The sequence below is a fragment of the Centroberyx gerrardi genome, chromosome 16 (genome assembly GCF_048128805.1).
Source record: "Centroberyx gerrardi isolate f3 chromosome 16, fCenGer3.hap1.cur.20231027, whole genome shotgun sequence".
In the NCBI taxonomy this organism is placed as follows: Eukaryota; Metazoa; Chordata; class Actinopteri; order Beryciformes; family Berycidae; genus Centroberyx; species Centroberyx gerrardi.
The window spans coordinates 14,183,306-14,207,903 of record NC_136012.1 but is presented as its reverse complement, the minus strand read 5'-3'; the positions used below and the strand labels follow the sequence as shown (position 1 = coordinate 14,207,903).

At 40.6% G+C, this 24,598-nt stretch overlaps 1 protein-coding gene across 1 annotated transcript in view; it reads right to left on the bottom strand.

The window, feature by feature from the left end:
- The window catches only part of unc5a (unc-5 netrin receptor A), a 115,482-nt gene extending 100,676 nt beyond the window's left edge, over positions 1–14,806 (bottom strand). The window contains exon 1 of the mRNA XM_078289067.1: positions 14,716–14,806. Within this exon, the coding sequence (XP_078145193.1) occupies positions 14,716–14,806 (91 nt within the window). The remainder of the gene's footprint in view (positions 1–14,715) is intronic.
- Between the last annotated feature and the right edge of the window lie 9,792 nt (positions 14,807–24,598).

Here is a 24,598-nt window from a genome sequence, read left to right as displayed (position 1 = left end):
TGTGGGTGGGGACTGTGTGAACAATTCTGTTTCTTTCCACATATCAGGAACACAACTTTTAAGGTTGTTTTCAACCACAGCGTCAGATAGCAAGTTAAACTGAAGGGGGCAATGGCAACAACTGAATAAACACTGGGCAACAGTGGAACAGAAAATGGACACTAAGAATACACAGTGCATAACAGTTTTTCCTTAAGTGATGAAAAATGATGCTACCAAACATCGGCTAGATACACTGATATGTGTGTATGTGTGTGCGTGTGTGTGTGTCTGAGAGAGAGAGAGAGAGAGAGAGGGAGAGAGAGAGAGAGAGAGAGAGAGAGAGAGAAGGGGGGAGGGGGAGTATTGAAATACAGCCCAATAAAGCCATCAGTAAAAAATGAAAAAATAAAGCAGTATTGAGGATAAACTGAAACAGGAGCTTTGACTGCAATAACCCGACATGTAGGGGAATTAGCCAGGGTATTACAGCTAAACCTGTGGGACTCAGCAGCTACCGTAGGGAAAGTTAGACACATGGGCCAGCATACATGCTGTGACCCGGGAAATAGGGATGATGAAGGGATAATACCACTCTGGCTTTGAAGAAAATGCGGGTCTATGTTGAGGGCAAAACATCTCATACTGAAAGACACTGCAGCTAAAGGAAGTCATCTTACCATTTCTTAGCATTTTGCCTAAATCTCAACCTGACATTTGATTTGCTTACATCAAACGAAACCTTTCCTTTTTAATATTGGCAGTGTGGGTTTTTGATGAAACATCATTAAATTATTAAAGAAGCTGCTTTTAATAGTGTTAATTCTGTCAGCATCATTAGCGGCTCTAGCTCTAGAGAAGACCTCTATTTCTTGACACTGGGTGGGCTTGCGTTTCCAGGCAAGTGTTATGACTCCTAGTGTCATGGAGACGGAGATATGGTGTGACATCACTGATGCCAAGCCTTGCATTCCTGAAATGCTTTGCAGAAATATGGTCAACATTCTGACTTTTAATCTTCCACACACAATAACTGCCAAGACCTAAATTAACAAAGTGAAAAAACCCAAACATTTACACTCAAAATAAAGGAACTAAGAAATAGGGAACACATTTTTTGTCAACCTCGCACAAAAACATACTTTACCAAAGGCAGCAGAAATACAGAATGTTGATTTCAACTAGGACTACGTCCTGCAGACGTTGACAATTGAAATGGCCCATTACTATCAATCATTTCCCCCTGTTAGTTTGGGGCCATATATGCTGCTCAACTAATGAGAAAGAACAGTAATGAAGCAACTTTGCCAAATGAGCTTGTCTTTTAATCCAATTAGTTTTGCATGTCACAGCCAATGAAAATACGGAAATATCATAAGCATTGCTACAAAAAGACAGAGGACCACCAAGGTAATAAAACATTCTGTTTTTGATTACATTTTAGTTCATGGATTCGTAATTATGCAGTTATGCTTCATCATTGTCTTAAGCTTTGCAGTGCACAGACTGTAGGCGAGACATGCTATGTGTTGCTAAATACATTCAGCCTACTTCCCAGTGTGACAGCAACTAAGATGGAATGAAGAACAAGTAAATATCCCCCTGCTGCTAAACACAGATATTTTACAGTTGGCAGCAACACATAAAATTGCCAGTGCAGATTGATTACTAAGCAGGATAATGCAAATTTGCACATAATAAAAATTAATTCGGAATGAGCAAATGATTATCAAGAAAAATATTCAGCTCATTCAATTGAATTTATTTATTTGCATAGCCACAGGAAAATTACAAATTATTCTTCATAACATTTCATTTTGTTGTTATTCTGCATACGCTTTGTTGTATTAACACGCTCACCTTTTGGATTTAACCTTATGAATAAAACAACACAGAAAATGGGCAGCCTAACATACTAGGTATTTGATTTCCCCAGCTTAACCTAGCTTAGTTTTGACAGGCTTTAATGGCCAAATACATGGAAGAATTGACCTCGCATGAGTGTGTGTGTGCGCGCGCGCACGTGTGCTTGCTGGGCTATTCATTTCAACACTTTTTTTTGTTGATGGAACCGCCAGCTTAGCTTCAAGCACATCACCCTATAATTGTTCCTTGGTTCATATCTGTCATGACACTTCTATAGGTCTACAGCCACTGTCACAAATCTGTCTGGGAACACAAACCAAAGCCTGCAGTCTTAATGGGGCGGCTCTATTTTTTCCTCCGTATCTCTCATACAACCAGCCTTTGTTCCTCATAGCACAATCTGGAGACGCCATTAGTAGGGAGGGAGACAGTGATGTTTAGTGACAGCCAACGACTTCTCTGGTCAAGAGAGTGCCCCGGAGTCATAAGAGTGTCACACACACCCCTCCGCTGTGACTGAATGCAGCCTTAGCTCCCTGAGTTCACCTTTGTTCTAGCTATCTCAAAAGCAGAGAGCTAATTGTGTGACAGGGGTCGGGGTGGGGAGCAGCCACGGCAGCCTGAGTCGTGCCACTGCGTAAAGCTGCCAACCTCTCTTGTCAAACATACTGCAGGAGAATCCGACACAAAAATTAGACGAGAGGGGGAGGCACTCTCATTTTGCTGCAAGTGGCAGTTTTTGTCTTTTTGTTCTGTTCATGACTATTGTCATCAAATTTAGGGCTGAGCTCAAAAACATGCAGAAATTCTGCAATCGTGTAGCGGCTGGGTAGAATGATAAGAGAGAAGCTACATGGCCTGTGTGGAGCTGATAACTCAGACTCAGCATAAATCAAACACCTTCTGGCGATTCAAATAATTTGTACAGTTGGGCATCATATGTTGAGAGGGGATAGAAGAATTAAGAGTAAGAAAGTATCATGCCTCAGTGCCCCGAAATGAAATACTGCGGACTTGTCAAATTATGTCTTCCAAGTGAAATGCTTATGCTGTGGTTTACCGGCATTACTGTAAATACAGAACAGATTTTTTTTAACATACTGTACATTTTTTAACATACTCTACTTGACCAATTAGTTAACTACAATTGAAATGTTTCCGACTTACTCAACAACTTTCCTCAAGCATGCTAAATGACTTGAACAATTTTTATGTCATCAGTAAATGTCATTCAATGACATGTTGCCTCGTGACTGGTCTGTGGTTACTTGACACAGACAAACAGCTAATCAGCTTGTGGTTCATTTGTGGATAGCGTAGTGTGGAGAAAATACCACAGCCCACTCTATAGGCAGTTAATGGGTTTACTTGGCTGCCTCATACTTGTGGGACCATGAGCCCTACTGTTTGCTTTAGGCTCTGGCAACTTCCACCACGCTGTGGAGGCTCCATGCATCAGCGCTGGCTTAACACTCAAAATGGCAGTCAGTTACAGAGGATGGGCACAGATAATGTCAACACCATAAATCTTAAGCATAGTTTGCTATTTAGCGCAGCGCTGGAAATGTATTTTAACACGACTATTTTCTGTAAATATATTGCAGGAGTTGTGGTTTTAGAGGCATAAAACTGACATGGAAGAGCAGACAAATCATGTTTCCAAATGCTCTACTGTCAGCTTCTCAGCCTCCTCCACTCTAATGAATGAGGATGGCTAATGTATGCCATTGATTAAGGTAATAGAATCTGAAAGGTAAGACATGCTTGTTAAAAGGAACGCTGAAGCCTGCCAAGGCAAAACAAAAGCCATTGTGAGATCTAACACAAGTTATCCAAGTAAAGAAGGCCTTTTTTATACATGGGGCTGGTTTGTTTCACAATTTCATCTTGATCCTTTGAACATGAGTGGGACAAATCCTTTCTTACAAATCTGGACAGGGACTTGAAGACTTTTGTAGCAGAGTGCACAAAGATAAAAGAGACATTTTTTGTAGCAAATGATCCTCTTAAAATGATTACTCCATTCTTGTGTGTAAAGGCTTAGGATTGCAGAGCACAACATGTCGGCAAGAAAATAAATAAATAAAATAAAAAAATATCTAAAGCAAAAGTTGAACAATGACATTTTGAACAATGATGTTCTGACTCAGCCAGTAAAGCTATTATTTAATCATTACTTCAGTGAAAATGGCAGAGCAAAGCCATATGCAAAGTATGTTGTAGACCAAGAAATTAGAAAATAAGCCAAATTACATTTGGCTTTGTGATGATTCAGCTTGAAACCAATCTGCCCAAGTTTTCAGTCGGGTAATTTAAAGCCAGAAATATGATTTAAATAGCTAAATATGGAATGTCCAATCTCACAGTCTGCGGCACTCGCATCGCACCGTAATAGTGTGATTTAGGGATGTGGTCTGATGTCTGATGTCTGATGTCTGATGTGAAGTAAAGAAAATAAGATGATTCACAAGAACACTCAAGCTTTCAACAGAGGACAAACGGCATCAGTGGAAAAGGTTATTCAGTCACAGACACGGTCTAACACGTAGTAACTTTAATTCTAAAAGCTGATGAATATCCACATAAAAGTCAACATCTCACACTGTCGAGTTTCCCATACACTTTTAAGACGTTGATCCAAGGGCTTTTGGTCTGACAGTTTGTGTGTGTGTGTGTGTGTGTGTGTAAGAGTGTGTGTGTGTGTGTGTGTGTGTGTGTGTAACCCTGATGGAAATACTCCAGTGGAAATGAAGGGATTCTTGGGCTCACTGGCTTGTGCGCTCCGACTTGTCTGACTGTACAGAATCAGGTTGATGTTTTCCTTTCTGACTACTGTAAGGCTGGGGGGACACACCAGAAGACTTTTAAAATCCTAACCGATTTTGAAAACGGATTGCATCACACGCATAACGTCAGTCAGCCTGTCAGTCAACAATATGCTCGCACTAGATGTTTAAGATAGTACGGGGCATCACACACTTGGTGGTATAACTGAAACGATCCTACTGACTCCTGACGCTTCACTAATGTCAAGACTAATGTTAAGACCTCTAATCTCGCAGGAACACGCGCGAACCAACGTGGCACCAATCAAAACAACAACCGAGGCAGATAGCCAGACCCGGTTCTTTCTGCCTCACCTCAGTGCAAACTCGGCTCTCATTGGCTATCGCCGTCACCACTCTCGGGATGAAACTGCGATCCCCGCATGCAGATGTCCAGACATAAATATCAAACATGTCTGATATTACTGGAGCGGCTCAGATCAGTCTGTGAGTCGATCCCCCGAAAACTACCAAATACTTTTTTGCTGAGCACTGTACCTAAACAAGCCTCCAATTGGAATTTCCCCTCTAATTAGATTACCAAATCTAAATCCACCCGATAATCCTCTAGTGTGTCCATAGCCAAGAGTGATGTGGCACTTGTGAATGACTTGCTCATTTTGAATCTATCCTTTTTACTGAATCAGGAGTAGAAATTTACTACAGTGACTTATGAACAAAGGATTAATCAAGTCATTAGAGGAGTTGTTAACAATATAATGTCAATTGAACAATGTCAGAGGCCGGCATACAGTCAATCACTGCTTGAAATTGGACACCAAGTCACATGAAACAAATAACTCTTTATATTATTGCTTATTGGCCACCAGATGTCTGCCCTTCCCACCTGAATGTTAAGCAACTGAATGAAATGAACAAGATGAATCAAGAGCTTTGTTGTTTCTACTGAATGAGTTAAACAGCGCCAACTCCCAAAAGAGGCAGTGGCAAAATTCCAATCAATAATCTGTAAAGCACTTTCAAGTCTATGTACAGAGATAAACAGTACACCGGCGAATACATAACATTCAGCACCCAATTAAACTAAAGCAAATAGATAGCATCTGTTAGACCAGAATGGAAGCACTACGGTATGAGACATCATACAATCTTCTCGACAGGAGTGGCTTGAGCGCTGGCAGGAACTGCCATAGTATCCATGTCACAGCCACAAGAAATTTCATCTTAATCTCAATTTATATCTACTGACTGAGTGCACCTAACAGACTTAACCCAAAACCTGTGGTGCACTACATACTGTTAGATGGGCTGGGGGGACTAAATGACATAAACTGGGCATTTACATGCTTTTTGAACATGGTTCATAGTTAAAAGGAGAATAACATTAATTCTTAGAATGTAATTCTATTCTTAGAATGTAATTCAATTCTTAGCAACTCAGAATTGTCGGCGAAGTCATACCAACATATGCATGCCTGAATATTTTCTACTAAAAATGAAACAGACTTTGTAGATTCATGGAATGGTTGAATTTTTGCCTTAATTTTTACATCCGAATGTCCTTAAGCAATGCTCTATATCCTTGTTGCCAGAAAATCATCCGGTATAGGCACAGATACGAATGTACTTTTGTAACTTGCATGTTGAAATTTAAATGCAAAAAATATTCACACAATCGTGTTCTAAACTTGAATTCACAGAAAAGATTGCCAGATGTGCAAGTCAATATTTGAACAAATGGAATAGCAGCTGCAAGAGTGTAATATTACATTTGTTCACATTTTTTTTTCTTGAATATATTTTTATAGTACAAGTTACAGCTTCTTGAATATGCCATTGCAACCTCTCAGATAAAACCAGTGAGGTATGTTTTATCACCTTTAAATAGTTCAAAGTTGGCAGGCTAATAGACTGATACATTCCTTCACTTAGAGAGAATGACTCACCAGACTCCATTAATAATCTGGCAATTTAATGTTGCCTTATTTATCAGCAAACGACATAACACTTAAGTTGTTATACACAAATTGGTTCACCGGCTATTCCCCCACTGTTCTTCCACCAACATACAACATGGTGGGCGATAGCAGGCAGTGTTACTAATGTAAAAGTTCCGATTTTATTGGATCAGATGTATGCCGAATTCACCAGAACTCCCTAATTATAAAAGTTCTGAAAATACATTCTACCAGGTGTGTACCTTTGCCGATTAGCAAGGCAACATTTAACTGCCAGATTTTTAAATGGAGCTTGGCATAACATACAAGAGAGAACAGCATGCATCGGGGCTATAAAGTTGAGATTAAAATACAACTGCTTGCTGAATCACTTGTATGTAAGTGATACGCAACTTGCTCCCAAGCGATATGTCTAAGGTCTTAAAAGGATAACACCGGAGTAATTTTAGTTTTTTCCTATTGCCATTATTGCCCATGAAAAGTCTGTTCTACTGCAGGTTTGGAAGTCACAGGCTCCGATGTTTTCAAAAATACATTAAAAATAGCACGCAGAGACATACTGCTGCCTTGACTAATGTACTACATAATCGTTTTAAACAGCACGTGTATTGCAGTTGATAAAGTATTGCATGACTTTATCATGCAGCTAATTATTTAGTTTAATGGGGACTATTTTAACTTTTTCCATTACTAAGCACTGTCAAATACACACTATGATCTCTGCACATTCAATTTTGGCAGAATGGAACTACTTCTGATACGACTGCAACTGCAGTGATTGTGGCCTTATAAGGACATAATAGGAAAAAATACAATACACGTGTTGTTCAACATGAGACATTCTCTCCAAGAGAACAGAACATATTGGATGTAGTCGCCTTTAAACTTTTAAATAACCAAATCCTATATGAATATCTTATGATAAATACTTGGAGGTGATCAAACATAACTCACTGGGAACCTTAAGGGAAAAGTGTATGTTTTTAGGTCACCAGGAAAAAACAAAAGAGGAAAAAGCTGCTTTAAATGGCTCTTGTGATTGGCTACACAATCGCTGTAGGGCCGCCATGCCTCTGCCATACCTCTTAGCTGTCGGCTCGCAGTGTCTGGAAGTCACAGGTCTGTGAATCACTTTTGCACCAAATGCCCCTCGACAATTGTAGCAAAAGTGAGTGCTCGGATTCGCTATTTGTGTGTACTGAGTGGTACTTGTCCTATAAAAATATATATACAAGAAAAAGTGAGCACATATTATAAGTTTGAAGCTTCTATTCCATTCATTCAAATACTGACTCTTACCAACACATTTGTAACTCGTTTCTGTGAATTCAAATTTAGGACACATGTATGTGAATATTTTCTGTGAGCTTAAATTCCAACATGCAACATCTCAGGTGTTTTGCTGCAATAATACCTTCCGTCACCTTACCATACCACACCATACCGTCACCTTTTCCAGTTAATTCTCTATGATGCCATACCCACTAATACATGCTACTATATAAGATAAACTCTTCTGTCTCAGTTCTGGCTACGGTAAACCATGGTGAATGTTCCCTAATGCCGACCAAAATGCCCTATGCCCCAAGTCATATTTAAAAGCTGAAATTATGTGTAATTCACCTAAAACTGAACACCTATCATCATAAGAATCTCTTTCTCAAGTATCATTTGAATCCAATCCAAGTAATATCTTGGGTATTGATTCTACCTGAAACCTACCATTGTTTAGCGGTGGATAATTGACTTAACCAGCTGTGAAAAGCAATGCCAAACGCAAAGTGTACTGTAGACCTATTCTGTACACATCCTTTTACATCCAAACATTGGTGACAAGAAACTGCAGGTGTGAAAACACTTCACTTACTTTGATACAACATGAATGCATTGTCAGTGGACATTTAAATCCATAGAAGCCATAAGCAAGAGCAAAGCATGCTGTAAAAAGGGAGCATCTAGCCCCAGTGCTAGCTATGTTGTCATGATTAATTCTATTGGAGTAAGGACTTGAATGTGTTTCTGTGAGCCTAGTGTTCCTGATGGCCTTGCCAAGAAAATCTGCTGCTTTGCTTTAAGCTTTGAATCTGTAATGTTCAGACCCCATTTCCCATCCTGAAAGGGTTTGTGTGGGGAAAACAATAACAGAGGGACCTATATAGATCTGAGAGGCTGTTCTTTCACAGCTACACATTTTGGGTGGGTGATAAATGGTTCATTTTGTGGGAATCAACTCAGCACAGCATAAGATTAGAATAATATTGTAGATAATTTCAGGTACAAGTGAAAAGCGACGTCAGCTGAGAGAAGGAGCCTGAGCCGAGCCATATTACAAGCTCTGAGCTTGTTCCTTTACACAGACCTATAAGCAAAGAGAGCAACCAAAAGGTCACACAATTGACATTAGTAATGTTGTATCAATACTGAATTATTAACAGGCTTGCCGCTAAATCCTGCATATTCTAACCTTACACAACATGCTGTCTGGGGTTGAATACGCTCTGAGAGGCAAGGCTCTGTTGACTCAGTTGAATTGCTTGCCTAAGGCATCAGTGCCTGGACACATACACATAATGAGGAAAGGTCACTGTGCCTCCTGTCTTGTCAACAAAATCACTTCAAGATGACAAATCCTGGCTCAGTCTGAGCCAGACCGCCCTCAAATACCCTTGCCAATCAAGCACCAGCAGGGCCGTCTGGGTAGCCTTAGGTGATTTCTAATTATGTGTTTTACATGCCATGCTAAATAGGGGTAAGCATAATAATCAGCCATATATTTGGTTTGAGGTGTATTTTCTCTTCAAGGTTGAACTGGCAGACAAATGTAGGCTATCAGTGTGTGTGTGTGTGTGTGTGTGTGTGTGTGTGTGTGATGAATCTTCCTACTAACTGCTAACCTGCTGAAATATATTAAAAAAAACATATCCGATGATTTCTCTTTAATGATGAATTGAGATGATCAATGATGAATGAATGATTAATTGAAAACGGTTACTAGGATTTATATTTTTTGAATTATTAAAAAAAAATATATAAAAAAACTAAATTATTTTAATTAAGTGATTTTAGATAAATTAACAATAGCAATCAATTATATAGAATCATATGTCACAAAGAATCGAGTTGCCCTGCCAGTTCAAATCAAATGCCCTTCACGCTTTTTCAAAGTTTCTCCCTCAATGCAAGCCTTGCAGACTTTCCGTCCGGTCCACTGTATGATGAAGTGGAAGTGGCTTTCACATCGCTCCCTGGTGGCCTTACTAAGGAACTATTAATCTACGGCTCTCCATACTGCATTCAGATCCGCTTTCCACAGCCGCCACCTGGCCTGAAGTAAAGGCCAGGAGAGGACCCAGAGGACTGGCCACTCTCTTATTATGAGCTGCACCTCGACACCTCTGGGTTCCTAAGCACTTCCTCTGACAGTGACTGATGGCCAATTAACCATTTGGAGAAGAGTATTGATCACTTGGAGAACGGGAAGGTCCTGGAAACATCTCCTAACACACATCCTTTCAAACTGTACAAGGTGACGCTGACCATGCAGGCAGACCAGCGCATCGTCCAACACAGCACATCCAACACATCTGTATTCTGGTAAAAACAAAACGCCACGGCTAATATGGCATCCTTATACAGTGAGTGAACGATACAGGACTGCGTAACTTTATTCCTCACCTTATCATACACTCAATGCTCAGCCACTCCTCAGCACGTTGGGACCGGGGGGCGCGAAACTACCGCAAAGTGCCTGAGGCAGCACATTAGTATCTTCTATTGAGACTGACTCCTGGACATCAACCTCAACCTCCACATGTTCCATGTTCTGTGCCGAGGAGAAATCTGCTCCCAGTGAGAGAATACAGCTGCGTCCAAGGTCAGCATTATGCGAGCTCTCCATGAATGGAGAGACTGAGAGAAAGAGAGACAGAGAGAGAGAGAGAGAGATGGCCCATGGGAGAGAACATTCGATTAGTCCCTCCAGGGAAAGACTCAGTTCAACAAGCTCATCCCGACTTCTCAATGGTTGCCCTTGGATATGAGGTTGGTTGTGGGCGCAGAGCGGTTTGCAACGACAGAAACCCAACAGTAGAGATGGAGGGTAATCTCCCAGCTGCTGATACAATGTCAGATACTGTGGCCCTCTATGAATTATGGTTCAGGTTCAGATTGAGAGATAGGGTAATCTCATCGCACATCAAAAGGTGAAAGGTCAATTTTACCCTACCTACACCGACCGGCACAGACAGTGACTACAGCGCACCGCATTTCAGGAGGGAAACAGCCCGGCTTCAACCCCTAAGCGCTCTCACATAGACCTGAATCATAGAAATGGGGTAATTGAAACAAAAGGGCAGAGTTTGACAGAGATGTAGTGCCTTTGCGGGGCCTCTGCACGGACTGCAGAAAATAACACCTTCTAACTCCTCCCCTCTCCGAGGTTCATCCTCCGCGTGTCCTCTCCGATGCCTGTGCCCTTCCCTTTCTCCTCAAGATTGCCATTTGCAAATGATAAGGAGAGGGTGGACATATAAAGCTTTCTGAGAGATAAGGCGTGTGGACATTTGTCACCAAATGGAGCGTGTTCCTCCATCGTTTAAAGCTGACCCGTGTTGACATGCACTGTTTACCTTTTATTCATTTATGCTGAACTATTATCTATGCCTCCATTAATCACAGTAACTCTAAGTGAAGAATTAAATCTTGCAAGACTTACGGAGTAAACAGTAAAGAGGATTTCATCCATCTGCATTCTTTCTTACAGACAGATGAATGTGATGGCCAGTGAATGACAATACAATATTTGATCAGCCCAGTGCTGAAAATAAGCAATTCTGGCTCTCTTTTTCTTTTTGATATCATTCAATTCAAATTCTGTAAGCAGTACAAAATTCTAAATAAGCATGTGTTCTCCTGAGGAGTGAAATCGGTTTAATTTTTGCCTAATTTTTTTCTTTTCTAAAGTGCAATTCCCCCCTTGCATGATGCATTCTGCACTTGTACATCATGCTAATTTATTGGGTGGGTATCAGGGGTTGGGAAAATAAATAATTTTATGCTAAATTTCCTTCCCTCAGTGCATAAGTCTTCCCATTGCATGTGTCATTTGAATTCATCTCCCACGACTGGAGGGAACAAAAACTCTCTCTTTTTGGTAGTAAATTATCACTGCCATGTGAAAGACCATATCCCTGCAAATACATGATGATCATTTGCCATGCATTAGCTATGGGACAGAAAAGAAGCGATTTTAAATTCCTTTGACCAGAAGGCAATTTCCCCCAATAAATTATGTTAATTCCAGCTTTCTCTCTCCTTATCACATTCTTTAGTGAGTCAATGAGGGGAGACAAAACTGGTTGTGAGTAAAACAACCCTGGGATGATTCAAATTAGAATTATGAGAGACAAGGCTAGCAAAAGAATCCCTCATGTGACTGTACTCATGCAAGAGAGATGGGAAATCACAAATAATAGTATTATGCAACAGTTCTTTACTGGTTTTCTTATAATGGCCGCCTCCTCGTATCGTATCAAGGTTAACACCCAGTAGAAATTGCTCTGAGGTGATTGTTCACATAAGTAGGAAGTAGTCTGATAGCAAATCCCATGCTCCCTTACTGATCCAGACAACAATTGCCTGGCAACGCTCTCATTGGGCAGGGGGAAAACAAAGGAAAACCCAGGATTTTTATTCTCTCTGCATGGATTGCAGGTTTTTTTTGATGATCATCTCTTGACAAAATAACAAGGGGAAGTTTGAAAAAAATGAATGGATGAAACAGTAACAACAACAGATGATCTACACACACACACACACACACACATCAAACACACATACAGCAGATGCATGTATGCAAATCCTTGTGGAAGCACCCTCCCACACACACAGACACTTGTACACACACACACACGCTAGACATACTGGAAACATCAAGTGCTGTGCACCCACCGCTGAAGTGGTACAGTTCTTTGTTCCTAAGGCTGAAAGCATACCTACCCCCTCTGTCCGGCCGTCAGATCACTCACAACACAGTGAAAGGGAAAGTGCTCGGCTAGCTCAAATCTAGATTGACAGGCCTACCTTTATTACTGACTGAGTTATGTTTCCCTGCAAAAAAGACAAGTCGGCTTTTGATACTGACGAATGCAGAGTCAGCGCCTTCCCTCTCTACAGAGGATAGCTCGAGTGATCTCGGCTGAGACTGTCCCGGCCCTGATGTAGAAAGAATTGGCTACTGAATTACCTTCCAATCCATTTCTGGAACTCTCTCCATCCTATAAAGGCAGCCTGTAAGCTGTGTTGGGAGCCTATAGGCATGCTTGTACTGACTTACTGCGTGTTGGAGCGCAACACAGACTGAAACACAGAGAAGGGGTGTGACCATTAAGAAGTGTGCTACAGAGGATAGAGAAGAAGCTAGTGCAAGTTGGGCGTTTTGCATATAACCCTGCAAACCAATCAGAATACATCGGTTTCAACATGCATCATAAAGTGTCTTGTAAATACCACGCACTGCTATTTACCTAGCTTGAAATATGAAGTCCCTGGAGCATGACTGTTTATTTAATCTTAATATATTCATAATTATACACTAATTAATGCGAGAGAAAAGCCCTCTTAATTCATCATCTCATGTATTTTCAGTTTCCTGAAGCAAGAGACGCAATTACACAACTTTTAACATGTTTGCCTTCTGTCCACAGCAAGGTTAACAGTTGGGAAAACAAGCGCAAGGTAAATGAAGTGTGAAATTCCTGCAAAATGTTTTTTGGATACTCACCAGCGGCTTCCAGCTGAGTTGCATTGTGAGGATGATACTTAACATCCCAGCAAATAAATAGAGAAAGTCTTTCAAAGAATCGTTTGGTTGTTGTCCAAGTGCTAAACTGTGAATTGGGGCATTTTGGGCACCAGTACAATTTAATGCATTATTCAAGCCACTGGTTTGAATGTGAAATGATTGGTTTTAATATCTTCATTACCTTCATTAGTTTATAATATTTTTAGGGCAATGACAGGATATGTCAATAACATGTTGGATTGATTTGGCATTAACATCAGAGTTTCATTATTTTTTTACCTATATTGCTGCTAAATAAGATTTAACATTATTGAAATATATATGATTTTAAAAGTGAAAAATACAAATGAGTAAGAAGGAAATTTGATCTCACCAATCACAAATAGCTTATTTGTGGCTGCTCGAGGCAAATTTATATTCTCTCAGAGTGATGCCTCAGCTTGGCTGACCCCTCTGTTGCTGATTGTTTTGTACATCAAAGCACATTTGCATGCAATCGGGAGTGTCTGGCCAACAGGCTACATCATAAAACGTAACTCATCAGTGCGAGTAGGTCGTCTACCAACTCCGTAAAGCTGTCACCATACTGCAAATGCAGCAGGAATGAGTCCTCAGCGGAGAGAAACGTGGAGTTGAACGATCCTCTTTGCAGCCAGCACAGCACCCGGTTAGATGGATGAATACGGCTCTAAATATGTGCTTTGCCCGGTTCAGTGATAAATGATTTAATAACAAAATGATTGCCGCCGTGATATTTGTAATCTACTGTAATTAGGCTCGCACACTGAACTGAATGCTGACTATATGAGAGTGAGGGGAACATAATGTTACTGAGCATTGCCTTTCATTGTTCACGGGCCCATCTGTTAAAGCATCTCTCATAGTGCGGCGTGGCTCTTATTCTATTCACGCAGGTGTAGCCCTAACTTCCCATCCAGTCACAACTGGCGATAAAATCCATGCCACAACAGCACCATACAGACAGCACGGCGCCCTTCAAAATAAATATATTAGCAACATACAGCGGGTCAGACCTGGGGATGTAGTAGGTTGAGTAGAATGAGCCTGAAGTTAATGTTACACAGACTCTCTTCTGTGTAACCTTGAAGGTGTAGCTAATTGATGACTGTTAATGCTAGCAAATTATAGAACAATAACGACTGTTGTGCTATGTTACGCGCGGACGCCTATAGCAAAAACCATCTGATACAACCTAACTTGTCACGTGCAGCCTTCCTGCGCGTACTTACTGTGTTTTGTCCCACAAAAAGATGTTTGCCTACATCTTAACCAAACCGTAGCTGCGTAATATAAAATAACTCACCAATGCAGGTGAACCCGGCGAAGACGAGCCAGAGCGTGACGAGCGTGGCGCTGAATCTACAGCGGACAAAGGGGCCCAGAAGTAAGGGCATCATCATCTTTTTTTATCGCCGAAGTTTCAGAAGGCAGGGAGGAGAGAAGAAACACTGGCAGACTGGGCTTTTTAGGCTCCGAAGAGTGTCTTCTGTAGCACTGAACGCCGTTTCACAACGCCCAAGTCTTTCCTCAGCACATATCCTCCTGCCGTACCGTGGCCATCGGTATCCCCGTCGTGCGTCTTCGTTGCTCAGAACAACGCATCACAGGTGTGGTAAATAAACTGCCGCTTCGCTCGCCTGCCGCCTCGGGTTTCTGTATCTCTCCAAAAGCTGCTATCCGTTCACAACTCTCTCTCTCTTTCTCTCTCACGGGCAATTTCAGCTTTTCTCGTTTCTTTGCAGTCTTCCCGCGAAGGAATACCTTCTCCAAATGCGAAAACTGTATGAATTGGCATCAGAGAAAGAACATCTGCTTGCACAGCAATGCTGGAGTGATGAGAGTCAGAGAAGGTACAGCGCGAGGAGCGGAGCACCAAAACCAGGAGCGGACTCCGCGTGCTCGGTCGGAATGGAGCGACCTAAGCGCATCCTACTATTATATCCTTTTTCTTAGGGAAATTATTTACATGTCTTGAATAAACATAACTAACCATTTCTCTCGTGCTGGGAATGCACGACAGAATGGAAAATTATTTCATCCATATTCTTGCATGTTTTCCGGGTATATGCTTTTCATATTATCTGCATAAAATGAAAATGATGGATAGGACATTCAATCCTGTGTGATAGGAATCAGATCGGTGCTTTGCATACAAATCCATGCCGATCACATCTGCATGTCATTGAGTTTCAGATACATATGTCTCTGCTTTGTCTTGGGGTTTTCTCTGTTTACTGCAGTATATCAACAACGGACAAACACAGATGAAGAACCGTGGGGATTAGCGCTCCCATGAGAGAGTACACCTGTCAGCAAACTCCGACCTGGATGTGACTTATGTTCCAGATTGCGTCTCCTCATTTCTGATGGTGACACCGGAGTGATTACCAAACTGTTCAGCCATGCCTTTTACATGCTGCCAGAATCGACAGCAGATTATTAATACACTTCAGAGGGGGAGGGAGGAGAGGGAGGGAGGGTTGTGTCTTTGTTTATCTGTTTGTTTGCTCCCACATACAAGTCAGCAGAATAATAAGTGGAAGAAAAGAACTGGACCACTGTCTTACCAGCTAATTATGGGGTTCATGTAGATGGATGATTCCTCAGATAGAGCTCAGCTATTATACAAACTCATTAAGCCTTCTCTCCATCTAGCATCCCTTGCTAAAGGTCAAAGTCACATTCAGGATGACAGTACAAAGCGTGCACACACACACACGCATACACGCATGCACACAGACAGCACACAAACACACACACCCATAGTTCATAATCAAATCCTGACGGCCATTGAATGGTAAGGGGCAAGGGAGACGCACAGCAGCAAAAGGGAAGAGAATGACTCAGCCTCGGTCACTTGTGAGGTTGCACATAATGATCTCCCTCTATTATTCTCCTAATCTGCTCCATGTCCTATCAAACCGTGCAAGCTGGAGTGTGTCCTTTCCAGTCACACATCCCTGGTCTGTTTCCTGAGAAAAAAAAAAAAAAAAAAAAGAAGCACCCAAGCTACATACATTTAAAAGAAGGCTCTGAGAATCTATTTGCATTTCTGTGAATCGTCCATAGTTGAATAATCTTTGTGTAGTCTAGTCAGAACGCATGGTTGGTTGACGCTGTGTTATCATCTTATAGGTCATCTGGAGACAGCTGGTCTCAAAGGAATCACTTGTGTGTGATGTGCTGGAGTCGTGTTAATGTGTGTTTGTCGAGCGCCTTCTTCTTCCACAACCTTGCCGCTCTGCCACAGATTCTTTAAAGCCCGGCACCCTGCCCCATATTCTCCCTCAATCAGACTACAATGAACAATCGCAGCTCTTTGGGGAGTTGACACATTCAGTTGTTCATCGATTTGTGGTGTTGTAATTAATTTTCTCTCCGTCATTGGGTTGAGTTACAATATCCTGAGAAGCAGCTTGTTCTCCTGCAATCAATCACGAATCTGAGACAGAACTACCATTTCCCTTGTATCATCTTGAATTATTCACGGCAGTCACGATTCAAAGGGGCTAGAGTTAGTGATCTATAAGTATTAAGAAAACATGAGGCTCATTTGTATGTTACGGATTCAATGTTTTTGTTCTTGTTGCCTTCCACAAACGGAGCAATTACACTCATAACATACAACCCATAAAGACAACTGATTCGCCTGGTCGATACGCATCGATCCAAAGAAGGTGTCCAGCGTGAAATTAATATTATTTGTTGTTTACAAACAACGGAGCAGGTCCCTCGAGGAGGATGCAGTGCAGGCTCTGACTGTCTGCATTCCAGCGCAGACTTCTGGAGAGAGAGAGGGTGTATCAACTTCCATCATGACCACAGCTTCACAGCCTATTGTTTTGTTTATATCAAATTAAACTGCAATGCTACTCCAGAGAGATATAATTGACCACAGTCTCAGATTAAATGACTGTAAAGATCTTAATAAGCCATCAGCGGATTGCATATTACATTGCAAACCACTTATGAGGATGCAGTCCAATGAGAACGAAATTGAGGTTCAGATTTGCATGCCGCAGCATTTTAGCCATTAATTACCATGCAAAATGACTCTATGATGATCAATAGTGTATCAATTTAATTAAATATTATTGATATGGGGGTTAGGAAAATTAATTAGAAGCTAAACAAATCCCAGTAATGCACAAAGCACATACTGAACCAGTAGGTATTACTTTTACAATGATAAGATCTCCAGTGGGTCCTCCATTCTCTGTAATAAATTAGCGTTGCCTTCCTTAAACTACAGAGAGGGACTCAATCAAGTCCTGCACACTGTAAGCTCTTTTGAACTGACACTGAATATAGATGCCTTACTCAGAATTTATGATAAAGTTATTAAAGCATGTTTTACCTCTAACCATTGTAAAACCCACCATCGTCGTACATTAGATACAAAGGCCTTTAGTGCGTGCCAGATTATTGCACCCATTGGCAGAAGTCGCACTCAACACACCAAGTAGAGATTTTATGATCTGGATATGCCGCGCGGAGCTGTGACTTTATTTAATTAAATTATTTCACACAAGTGGAGAGATAAAGTAGCCTCCATGTGATCTCACCTCATCTGTGCAGTTGAGTGAGGAGCAAAAACGAATGAGAGTGAAAGATGGAGAGTTTAAAAAACAGAGAGAAAGAAAGGGAGGGAGGGAGGGAGGGAGGGAGGGAGATGAAGGAGCCTACTGAAGGTCTCTCATTTCAGCAGCACAGACTGCTGATGAAGCTGAACTTCCAATATCCCAGTACTTCAGCTCTGATGATTTCTCAATTTTACAGATATGGCCTGAGAATGTGATTTGATGAAAATGTAAAATGGGATAACCACCAAATCATATGAAATGGGCTGTATTTTATTCCATGACTATAAATCAAAACCAGACACTCCAAAAATTAAAGTTGATTCAGTGTTTTTGATTCAAAGTACAACTCCTGTGACTTGGAGGAAGAGACGATGTCCTGTCATACCCTCAAATTAAGACTTTCTTTCTGATAATTTTGACATTTGTTCTTTCCTCTTTCGACTCTGCAGGTTCAAGTGGATGCTTACTGGTTGAAAGCAGCTCAGGCTCTATTTGAGGGTTAGTGCTCCAATAGTTGAAAAAGGAACGCAAACAATTTATTCATAGAATGATTTTTTTTTCTATCCCAAATAGATTCCTCTAATCTAAAACACTGCGTGAGTGTTTGGAAATGTATGATGATTTCATTCTACCAGTCTCAGGGTCATAAATAAATTTGCATTCTGTCAGCAAAATGGACTAACTGACTTGTAATTCATCAAACCCGCTGCTTAGCGCTTAAACAGTTCAGCACATGGTAACCGGATTTTCTTTTACAGAATTGCCTCACAGCTGTGTTCTAATAGGTAAGGAGGAAGAAAAGGGAACACTTACATTTTAAAGACCCCATAAAACAATAAAGGAAGGAAGAGAAATGAACTCCAAGATGATACATTTTCAAGTAGACTCTGAAGAAAATGAGTTTTGCATATGGAATACAATTTGTTTATCATTTTGAGTGTAAATGTCAGCGATGCTCAAAGAGAGGCAAACTCTTTTCACTTTTGGGTTGGCACCTAATCAATCAAAATGAGGTGTGATGTTCGCTCAGTAATAGCAGTAAAAAATTGATTTAGGAAAAGTATCACCCAAAAAAAGAAACTGTGCTATCGCATTAGTTCTGTATTCTTTTCACCCTGAAAATATTCTCTCATCAATTCAATTCGATTCAATATGCCTGACTTATAATAATAATATGACTTAGTTGGAACTGACGTGGAAATGTGGATGTGCCATTGTGATTGTGCCTGATATACCTCTTCACTAGACAATGGGTGACAGTAAAACTATCATTCCTAACCGTTTCTCCCCCGTCAGGTTTTAGTTCCTCTACACGCTTCATTCTTCTCAAAAAACATTTCCTGAAATATGTTTCCTTGACCGACATTCCCTTGTTTTGAATGTCACATTGTCTAAGCGTGCATGGGAGAGGGACTTGAATGATGTTGAATGTTTTATGACTCCCTGCTTTTGTGTCAGTCTTTTCCCAGAGCCGCCCTGAGAATCTGATGTGCGAGCCTCGTCTAGCACTATTGAATCTGACAGTGCAGGATTAATGAAATAATATATATATTCCCACTTAACATTTGAGGAGTGTCATTCCAAAATGCTGCGTATCCATCCTGGGAAGAATGTTACCTGATATTTATCACCCAGTATCAAAAATACAGATAATTGCATCCTCAAAAAAGAGAAGGGTGCTATTCCAAAAATGCTACATATCCATTTCTGGAGAAAAAAACACTGCCTGAAGTTTGAGGTCTATCCTTCAAAAAGTCCCATAATAAGTTTTCACTGTTTTATATCAGTCATTTTGCAAAGGAATGTAAATGTATGGTTTATTATTACAACAACAGATGCAGGGCGCAAGGACAATCTGCCATTGCCAGACTGGCAAGTAGCTGTCCATTGCATTGTGCTGCAGTAGTTTCAGCTAATGTTAGTTTCCAGTAAGCGTCCTTGGAGCAAGCTGGCACACGTGTCCATGCTGTAAGGGTTAGGTGTCTTTGCACATGGGCTTTTTGGCAGAATGGAGCACTGTTAGTACCGTTAATGCCATTATGTTGGCATTCTGTGCAGAAATGTCTTAAAACAGCTAATAGCTCCAATAACATTCAATAATGTGTTCTCCTTTCACACCGGTAATCATTCTGTTACATTTTTAAAATGCAAGGTGTCACATTTTTTTTTATAATTTCATTTTCAAATGTAATGAACCATTTAATTATCACAGGAGATGTACTGTACCGCTTTCTTCTGGTTGCATATCTCACGTCCTCCTTTCACTAGAACGTCTTCACCCATCACAAAAATATCAAGAGAGAATGACATTCAAGTGATACATGAAAGATTACACCCTCAAATATAAAAGATATAAAAAATAGTTTGAACCAAAACTATCAAAACAGAAAAACTACGATCATTATAGTTATGACTCAAAAGTAATGACCTTCAGAGACTGAGTCCCAGTGTTTCTCACTATCCGTTTTACATGGGTAAAGGAGTCATGTAACATGAATAATGAGACATGTATTTGTCATATCAAAACTCAATACTCTGACATTTGACATGTAAATAGATACAGTTACTAGGTTAATGGAAATGAATGGATTTTTCTGTCACACAACCCACCCGGTTCAATGACACTTTAATTAACTAATATTTCTGAACATGTAGGTATGAGCAAGCCTTCGGTTAGATTTGCACTGTAATTATAGTCCGGCAGAAATGCATTTCTTGGGAACCTGGTTCAACATATTGTGACATTGCCCACTGTGATCCGTTTCTGCCTCTTACTGCTTTTATCCAAAAGGGAGAGCCAAATAAACACAAGCAGTGGACAACAGATGTATGTGTTTAAATCATTATTTTGCCTCTCAGCCTCTGTTTGTGTGATGTCCAATCTATTTGTCTGAACACATTCTTGGAGAGGTGTCAGAACGGTATCGACAGAGACCAATCGGGAGGCAAGTGCACATATTGTTCACCCCACACACATCCTGCTCATTCAATTCTGGGAAATTGCTCTGCCTCAAAAAAGGTTGTCATTATTTTGTCACTCAGCGTCCCAGGTGACATTTACAGCAAATAACCTCACCAGCTAAAAGAAAACGCCACAGAGAAAATATGAAGTCATGTTTTTAGCTAAAAAGAAAAAGAATCTGCCTGCACTGAAATGCTCTAAGGGACCAAAATAGTATCTACAATATGATCAATGTAGTATAATGTGAAATTTTGAAATGTAAATACAGCGGTGAGATATATGAACACAAACTACTGACCAAGAGTTTTATATATTGTATCAAGCATTTCAACACACTGTAATTTAACAAAATGCATAATATCCTATAGGCTGTTTGAAGTAATGTATTTGTTTCAAGAACTTGAAACATTTGCATTAATTAAACACCTCAGAAACCTGCAAAATGATTTCACTTGTGTGGAGTAAGTGGCTTGACTTCAATTCCAACAGAAGCACTTATGAACCTTAGATAAACATGAATTCTCTGTCAGTGGAGAAAGAAGTGTCTTGTCTTCCATTCAGCTTACTTCCATCTCTGTAGGATAAAGAAAAAAGTCATTAAAGCTCTTTAAAAAAAAAAAGTGACCTATTGCCATTTTCCTATTTGCCTCTTCTCACCTAAACCTACTCTTCAAGGGCTTGAAAAAAATAGAAATAATATAATAATAATAATGTCCAACTGTACGCTGCTTCCTCAAGGCCGCATTATTTTTATATCCTGTATAGTACGTTTTTGCAGGTGCTATTCATTGTATATGGATGACGTCATCTGTGAAACAACCATAGATTCCTTTTGAGCGTTGCACTGACTGTACTGCGCCTGCCAGGATGACAGATGGCTGCATTACTGATCAAGCCAATTCAAAAACGCAGCCTTGAATTCGACCATGGATAGTGGTGAAGGGTAGGAGTGAGTTTACCTGACTTCTTCTACTATGTTAGGAGCGAGTTTACCTGACTTCTTCTACTATGTTACCCCCCCGCCTCCCATGCCTTTATCCTGCCGTCGGTGGATCTCAGATTCCTAATTGAAGATTTGAGCTTATCCCAGCTATTACACACTGGATACAGCACTTACAACCCCTAAACAGAATAAAAGAATATCAATGTAAATGTAGAAAACACTCTGACCCGAGCTGAAGAGCTTAATCACATGGTCCAGGTCAACAGGCACCGATGTTCCGGGCCTCATTCATTAAACGAAGCACTTGAGCCTCCTCTTGGGGTGAGGCTTGTCCCGGCGTTGAACCCATGAGTCCTGTGCCTGTCAGTATAATAGATGGCAGTACTACCGATTAAGCCATTTCAAAAGTGCATTCTTGAATTAGATGAAGGATAATATTTCTGCTCTATTACATGCCCTCATATGTTACTCCATTAAGGCAAAGTGGTCTAAATAACAAACTGTGGTGGAAACTGGCATGCCACCAATTGAAGGGAATTGAGATGCTTATTTGGTTTTTTTTTACCATCAAGCAAGTACCTCAAAACCCTCCTTGCTGGTGAGTGTTTTATGTTTTTGAAAAAAAGGCAAATGGCACATTGAGACACTTCACCCCAAAAATTCAAAAGGTAATGGAACACCAGAAAAATAAAGTGCTTTATAATAATTGAGAACTCTTATCTAACTACTCCTTATTTTTTTGGGTGGATGTATATTCCAACGATGATGCACCATCACAAAATTAGCCCAGCAAATTAGAACATGCAATTGCATATGGCAGATAGTATAAACATTCAATCAGGCATAAAAGAAGTTCACATTTGCACTAAGGCTCTAAATAGTCCATCCCATTTATGTCCAATTGGTGTGGTTCTCAATTCAATAACCTTTTAAGATATCGTGTGCAGTCTCAAAATGTGTCTGAATGAAAAGTAGATATATTAACTGTTATGGTCTGATTCAACAGACAATAACGCACTGTTATATACTGGGTGCTGATTTAAATGCAGAGAAACGTTCATGACATGTCACCCTTTCAAATCATGCTCTCGCGTCCCCTCTCTCTACTCTCCCACTTGTTACGACTGGAGTGGTTTTGTTTGTAAAATTGGAGCCATTCGTCAGGTTAATTTAGTGAAAGTTTGAGAATGGGATTTTAGAATAAATATGTTTTGAAGTAGATGATGTTAAAACAACAACAGGACAACAAATTCAGCCTTTCAATTATCACACCATAGTACACAGACATAAAAAAAAAAGTAAACAAACTACATCATTTTTTTGTAAGCCTGTTCAGAGGGGTTGTCTTAGAGGAGTTAGACCTCCCAGCAATCACAGAAAATAAGACAGCAAAAATAGTTCAAAGAGCCATAACAGCGGTTCTCCGAGAATCCCTTTCATCATTTATCTGCTGAACCTCTCCATCAGCAGAAAGTGCTTTGCCGGTACTGTACCATCATCACAAACAAAGACAGATTTAGCCTCAAAAACTGTCTGCCTTAGCCACTGCAGTTACATGCTCACTAGCCAGGAAACAATAATGACAATACTGCAAAGCTCACCTGCAATAGATGTTGATTAAGTGCTGTCATGGTAACAGAAGTATGTGATCAGCTTTGCTCAATGCCTTAAGCGCTTCGTGTTGTCAACATCTAACACATTGGATTAGTAATTGCCTTAAGTGTGGGTTGTCTAAGAGCGCCGTGTGACATATTGTTAAATATCTGCCAGCTATTGAGCTTGTGGGGTATCATCTATAGCCACAAACGGGGTTGAAATTGATGAATGATGCAGCTTGAAAGGACTTGTTTAGAGTTCAGTGAGACAAGCCGTCCCAAATAGATTCAGAAGATCACATGTCAGCAGGATACAGAGATATTCTTACTGGACCAAGGTTGTGTGTGTCAGAGAAATTTTATCCAGCTTCCTGATGGAGTTCATTTTTCTCTCTCCAGCCTCTGCTCTGCACCCCTTGATAGGGATGGGGAATTTATAAGAGGGGATGACATATCAGGACAAAAGTTACAATGGTATTTTATACTGCTAAACGGAAAATAATATTATCATGTTAACCTCTATGAATATATAATTCATATTTATACATCTCAAGTGATGCATTTTGTTTGTGCGAGGCTCACGCTGCAGTGTTCTGAGGAAATGTGAGGCTCAGGGAGACTCAGACGCTGCTGGCTGCTTTACAGGCAATAAAATGTGAGAGAGAGAGCTAAAGAGATAGAGAGGTAGATGATGATAGATAGAGGCATTTGCATCTGAAATGACCTGTACACATATGTAGATCTATCTATGTAAATATTGTGATTTTACCTTGATGGTGGCTATATAAACTCAAACCTGTTAGAGCATGGGGGCGGCACGGTGATTTCACAGTGAGAAGGACTTGGGTTTGAGCCCTTTCTGTGTGGAGTTTGCATGTTCTTCCTGTGTTCATGTGGGTTTCAGTTGGTCAGGTGGGTTGGAGACTCTAAATTGCCCACAGGTATGAATTTGAGTGTGATTGATCACATATCTGTGTATATTCGCCCTGTGATGGGCTGGTAACCTGTTCAGGGTGTCTCCCTGCCCTCCACCCAATGCATGCTGGGATCGACTCCAGCCCCCCGTGTCCCTGAATAGGAAAAAGCAGGTAAATGAATGAATG